The sequence below is a fragment of the Aegilops tauschii genome, chromosome 7, assembly GCF_002575655.3.
Source record: "Aegilops tauschii subsp. strangulata cultivar AL8/78 chromosome 7, Aet v6.0, whole genome shotgun sequence".
NCBI classification, from domain to species: domain Eukaryota; kingdom Viridiplantae; phylum Streptophyta; class Magnoliopsida; order Poales; family Poaceae; genus Aegilops; species Aegilops tauschii.
In genome coordinates this window covers 512,554,121-512,560,487 of record NC_053041.3, presented here as the reverse complement: position 1 = coordinate 512,560,487, position 6,367 = coordinate 512,554,121, and the positions used below count along the sequence as shown (strand labels likewise).

General features: G+C 49.8%; 1 protein-coding gene across 1 annotated transcript; it reads right to left on the bottom strand.

The window, feature by feature from the left end:
- Positions 1-1,537: 1,537 nt before the first annotated feature.
- LOC109784160 (adenine DNA glycosylase) lies at positions 1,538-4,324 on the bottom strand. The gene is made up of 7 exons (XM_020342752.4): positions 3,872-4,324; positions 3,710-3,769; positions 3,153-3,269; positions 2,965-3,062; positions 2,011-2,555; positions 1,837-1,940; positions 1,538-1,753 (listed from the first exon to the last, which is right to left on the bottom strand). The coding sequence occupies exons 1-7, from the start codon at positions 4,235-4,237 to the stop codon at positions 1,661-1,663; spliced, it is 1,383 nt and encodes a 460-aa protein (XP_020198341.1). The 5' UTR covers positions 4,238-4,324; the 3' UTR covers positions 1,538-1,660.
- Positions 4,325-6,367: the final 2,043 nt, after the last annotated feature.

The window sequence follows — 6,367 nt, the reverse complement described above, 5'->3', positions numbered from 1 at the left end:
AAATCTTACACGCAGAGTAAAAAGAAGCAGGGTGAGAGAATATTAAAGCTTGCTCTTCTTCTTACCTTGGAGCTTGTGCACAAGTTCTTGATTCATGTTCATACAATCTTACACTTCCTCTTCACTCATTATTTGACACGTCATCAAAACTGTTTACATTGTAAATTTATCAACAACCATCTTACAACTATTGAAGAGGCTTGATTTGCCATTTACCTTTTGGTGGTATATTCTTAGTTTACGGATTTGTGTTCAGGGACTGCGATTCTTTTGTTTTTTGGTTGTTTTTCTCTCGTTCGGGTGTGGGCTCTATACTAGATCATATACCATTTAGGTAAAGTTGTATTGAATTATAGTATTAACATAGTGTTCTGTCGAACGATTTTGTTATTCCTGCTCAGATGAGAAAGGATCAACTCTCAGTCAACATTGCCACCAACTCTGGTTAGGTTTGAAGTTGTTTCTTTCCCCTCTCGCAAGGCGACTGGGGCGCAGCCTTTCTTCCCTCGATCTTTGCCGGCGAGTCCATGGAGTCGCCTCCTCTCTGCCTGTTGCTTTGGCGTAGGTGTCGGAGAGGGGAATCGTGGTGCTTTGGCTCCGGTTAGCAAATAGGTTAGGGTTTTAGTCCATGCAGGAGCGGCGCTCGGGCTGATGGGGACGCTTCATCTTCTAGTTGGTCTTCCGGGCTTTGATCCTCCTCGAGTTCATCCATCGGGATGAATTAGACGGAGCTCCCGCATAGATTCATGTTGGCTCCTCTGAGCGGCGAGGTTAGGGTTTCTCGTGTGTGCACGATGGTGAGATTTGATATCAAGTTCTTCATAACGATTCAAGGTTTCAACGGCGATGCCTACGGCTTCAGGCCGATGGTTCTTAAGGGCATGCGCACGACACCTTCCCCGCTGTCATCAACAAGCCCATACCTGTTCCGATCTAGGAGCGATGACAACGATGCGTTGGTGGCTCGTTCTAACGATATCATTGGTCATTCGGTGGTCCATGAAGCTTGATGTAATTCAATGTATGTTTGAAGTGCTTTATACTTCGGGTCAACATGTAATAGAGTGAGTGCTTTCCAGAAAAAATAACTCTCAGTCAACATTAACACAGTCCGATTCGGAATCAAGATATGTGCAAACCTTGTTGTGCTGGTCCGGGCACGGTTTGAGCTGACGGAATGGTACGATCTGAGCTGCCTGAATGGTACTGTCTGCCTCGAGACTCAATCCTAAAGAAGTCAACTGCTGGTTCGTGGTGTTTCAGTTGGAGCACATTTTCCGAAGCCAGACAACAAAGTACAGAAACAGGGTTGCATGATGATACCAGCTTCCTCTATTTATCCGTGGTGATAAACTGATACAGTTGGGAACAATGCTAAATACATCAATTATCCTGGAAAAATATAATGCCTAGAACTTTTCTTGCAAATGGATTTGATGATTAGGGGTAGTGTAAAAGGCCGTTTAATGACCAAACAAAACCTCTTCAGAAGAGGAATCTACCTCGAGGTAACAGCAGAACATAAAAACTCAAGGGATAAGTTTTCAGAAGGAATGCTGGAAATTTGAACGGCCTTTCTAGCAACAGTTCGCTGATGTGCTGAGTCAGCAACCCAGATAGTACATACAAAATAATCTTACAAGTCATTTAACCGGTAATGTTACTGCTTTTGACGTCTGCTCCTTTTCTTCGTGGGCATTTGGCTTTGCTCCAATAGTTTTTTCTCCTTGAAAGCCTTCACCATATTGTACACCTGAAGTGAAAGCATCCATGTTATTTACAGTTCTGAACAAACTCGGGAAATTTTGACACTCCAGATATTTGAACTGCAATTACCTTCCGAATTCCCGATGTCAAGCCCATGGAATCGATTGAACTTTCATCGACGAGTTTCAGTTTCGTGCTATCTTGTCCCTTGTTGCATGCTTGACCCACATCACCTACAATAGAAGAATTAATTAGGCTGCAACATTAGAAGCCAACTGCTAGTGAGGGCAGCACATGACCCACCTTTGATCTTGAGAACCATCAGCTCCACATGCATCGTCAAGCGAATGTGGGAGAAAATGTGAACATGCTGACCAACATCCTCCCTGAGGATCAGATTGGATTCCTGTTCAACATCTATGTCAACCAATTGCTTCAAATACCTATCCATCTCTTTTCTCCTGTTTAGCGGGTCGGTCTTACGTTCGTCAACAAGAACCGATGGGAACTCCCAGAGCCCTGCAAGCAGGCCCTCTTCTGGCCTCTTTATCAAGAGAAAGAAATTACATTTGCCGGCTGCCGTCTCTTGCTCCAAGCCTTGTGCAATTTGAACAACACAAACAGCAGCGAAATCACGACGTGGTTTAGCTTTGGGAACCACCCGTGGGTAGTCTGTAACTCCAACCAATGGATTTTCATGGGAAAGCGCAAGCGCTTGGCAGTGGCTAGAGACAGGGCACTGGGAGCAATCAGGCTTGGTCTTGCTGCACAATGTTGCTCCTAGTTCCATCATTGCTTGGTTGAAGTCTCCTGGTCTTGATGGATCGACCAGTTGACCAGCAAGCTCCCTATAATCCAGCGATAGTGCCCACAGGTATTACCGTATCAGTATAAGGCTTTCAAGCCCCAAATTAGATATATGGTGGGGGAGAAAATGGTTGCAGCAGGATCAGTATCAATATGGAACCAAAAGAGGATACAGCTTGCACTTAAGTTCGGCGGAGATTGGCAGCCATGAAACAAGCTTATAAATTGATACGTCAGCAATTGGTAATATTAATTGAGGGTATAGCTCAGTACTAAGCCGATTAGTTGTTTGATGCGGAAAATAAAAAAAAAACAGATAAATTACCATACTGATGCTTATTCACACTAAATGTTAAGCATCATTGCAAATATATGACAACGTAAAAAATTACTACCACGATCGACTCTTCCATTGCTCTCCAAGGGATCAAAGAGGATCGTGCTACTTACCAAAATCTCTTTACTGTTGAGGATTCTTTTGGGTTATCGGCAATTGCAAAAAGTCTGCTGATAACACGTACAACATTTCCATCCACAAGTGGGGTGACCTACAGTACGTAAATCAAGCAAAATCATTTGAATATGCACAAAAAAAGCAGGAAGATTCTTATTTAAAGACGAGCTATATGGTTGACAACCTCACTGAAGGCTATGGAGGCAATGGCGCCTGCTGTGTAATCCCCAATGCCGCGAACCTGACGAAGTGTTGATGCTGTGCTAGGGAATTCCCCCTTTTCTGCAATCTGCTTCGCTCCCTACTTCCCCAAAAATAGAAACACATCATATCCTTAATCCACTATGCAGCAATGCTCTATGACTAAAAAGCAATGAAGATAATTTTTTGTTGAGGATTCCACTGAAGATAATTTATAAGATGAAATGTAAATCAGAAGAAAAAGGCTCAATTACTGAATACCCATGTCAACAATATAATCCTTCTGAACTACCCAAAACATTATCCGATGAGCTGACAACTTGGCACTGGCCAATAGCCGTAATGCAACAACCCTCATGAGCTAGCACTAGAACCTCCCTTATTTGAAGGGAAAACAAGAAACCGAATCAACTTCCAAGCCCTCCCAAGCAAAACGTCAAACAGGACATGGGCACTATGAAAGTTGCAGAAACTACTGAACAGTGCTACAATGGGCAACCCTTTCCAAGGGTTCTACGCGTAACAGCCTCCAAATCTCACCTCCAGAAGAAACCGCGCCCTCCGGTAGTACCCAAGACCGGCCCACATCTCGTTCACCTCCTGCAACAAGGAACCCCGAATCAACCATTCGATCTCCACCCGCAAAATATGCATCAAAGATTGAATCTTCCGTACGCAGGATGTGAGCACGTTTCCCTCTACCTCTTGCGTGGCGGCGGCGAGGGTCTCCACGGTGGGCCACCGCGCCATCCACCGGGAGTAGTAATCGATGACGACGGGCACCCTCGTCTGCTGCAGCATCACCTCCGACACCCACACCGCATACGCCCTCTTCTCTCTGCCCTCGCGCCCCGGCGCCGCGGAGAATCGCCACGGAAGGTCGCGCCGGTGCGCGTCATACCACCGGAGCAACCCCGAGCGCAGCGCGGGCGCCGCCGAGGTGGGCCCGGCCAGGACACCCGACGGCGCCAGGTCCTCGATGTCCGCCGAGGACGGCACGGCAGCGGGGGAGGCCCGCCGTTTTCTGGTGGGCCGCCGGCTGGTGGTCGCCTTGGGGCTCTTGGCCATGGGCGGAGCTCGATTTTGAAATGTCGAGGGCCTTGGCGCCAGTAGGGATTGGGAGAGGAGTGGGGAGCGAAGAAGAAGAGTCTTTTTAGGCCAACTCCACGTGCGACCCCAAACCGACATCCGTTTTATTCGCATTCCGTCCATTTAGGTAGGGATTTGGGATCGTGTCCGAGCGTGTCCTGTTATACGGTGGCCATGCGTCCAGCGCGCGGCCGCATCCATTTGCCTCATCCTGTCCGCGTCTATTTAAAAAACCAAAAGCAACGTTTCAAATGCCAAGCCCTAGTTCAGGCCAGCGGCCCCGGTTCATCACGCCGGCAACAGAGCCAGCGGCCTACACGTCCATCGCCGGCATCAGCCAGGGGCCGGCAACACAACCAGCCTCCAAAATGAATAGTTGTCCTCGCCGGCAACACAGCCAGCGGCCGGCAACACAGCCGGCCACCAAAATGAATGTTTTTTCGCCGGCACATTGCCAGCGGCCCAGCGGGCGGGCGGCACCCATGCCAGCCTCCAAAAAAGAACGGCCACGCCGATCGGACGACCTAGTTCAGGCCGTCGGCGTCCAACATCTCCTTCTGCCTGGCCTCGAACCAGGCCCTCGTCTTCTCGCTCATCTTCGACAAGTCCACGCTCATGATCCCAAGGGCCACCTCCTTCGCTTTGGTGGCGGCATTGGTGGCCTCGATGTCGAGCTGCCTCTGCCTGGCCTTGACGTTGTCGGCCTCGATGTCGAGCTGCCTTTGCCGGGCCGCCTCCTCCATGTCGAGTTGCCTTTGCCGGGCCGCCTCCTCCATGTCGATCTTCCTCCGCTTGGCCGCCTCCTCCATCTCAAGCTTCTGTCTTTGAAGGTCTAGGTATTGCTTCATTTGCTCGTCCTTGCTTTGCCGCTTTTTCTCGTCCCTCACATCCTTTTGGGACATCATGCCATGCAAAGTCTCATGCAAGGCCATGGATGAGGCATCACGTATGTCGTCAACCTTGGAGTTGGTCTTGCCCCTCGGCCCCTCGCCATCTCCACCTCCGGCGAGGCCGTCTTCTTGCCTCTCTTCCTTTGTAGTTCATGGTATTGGTCCTTGAACTTAGGGCAATTGTTGATGATCGTCCAACAATGCGTAAGAGTGAATGGCTTGTCATTGTGCCGGGCCTTGAATGCCTCCAAAGATTGAAATGCCTACACCACATGGTCAACAACAAGTGAACATGCAAACATATACACGGCCGAAGCCTCATGGCCGTAGCAAGGAAAGGGCTAGGAAGAGGAGAGCATACCATGTCCCCAACGCCGAGACCACTCACGGGTCGTGCTTCAACGCTCTCAAATGCGGTGCAATACTTATTGCACTCTTGTTGGATGAACAACCATCTCTTTTGAATCGAGCCGATGCCACAGTTGCTTGTAATTTGGTAGGGCTCAAACATTTTCCTTTCATGGAATGTTTTGTGGACTCTCGTCCAAAAAACAATGCCCTTTTGTTGCGCGCCGGTCCTCGGATCTTGGCTAATCTCCATCCAAGCTTGGCAAATCAACTTGTCCTCATCTTGTGTATGTGAACCCGTGCGAATGCTCTTCCTCTTCTTTTGTGCTTCCACTCTTTGGGTGAGCTCGTCGATGAACAATGGCTCGCCACTAATATCAACGTCATTGCCTTCTTCTTCATCACCATCACCTTCGACATAGATGTCATCGTCTTCATGCCACGAGTCACCATGGTCGTAGTCAGCACGGTCGTCGGCCTCTTCATCGGGGACGTACTGGGCGCGGCCATCCTGAATTTGGGTCTCCTCGGGGTCGTAGGCACGGCCATGCCCACCCTCGTAGATCACGTCCTCCATGTACTGGTTGTAGAAGGGGTCGTCGACCGTTGGCGTTGGGGTTGGCATTCCGTCAAACAAGACGCGGGGGGCCGGCATGGTGCCCGTGCCTGCTTTCTTTGCATCTCGACGGACGAACGGCCGCCGCTGCTGGACCCAGGCGTGACGTTGAGGTTGATGACGGCCGTGGGGCGCGGTGTGGACGGCGCGAACAAGCCCATGTCCGGCGACCCCGAGAAACGGGTCTGGCCGTCGTGCCTTGGCGGAGGAAAGCCGAGCGACATGGGCGCGGTCCGCGACTGGCAGTGCGGAGGC

Coding starts and splice junctions, on each gene's coding strand:
- LOC109784160 (XM_020342752.4), bottom strand. CDS start 4,237: ATGGCCAAGAGCCCCAAGGCGACCACCAGCCGGCGGCCCACCAGAAAA. Junction 3,270..3,709: donor GGGCGCGGTTTCTTCTGGAG/GTGAGATTTGGA, acceptor TTGGGGAAGTAG/GGAGCGAAGCAGATTGCAGA. Junction 3,063..3,152: donor CCTCCATAGCCTTCAGTGAG/GTTGTCAACCAT, acceptor TACGTACTGTAG/GTCACCCCACTTGTGGATGG.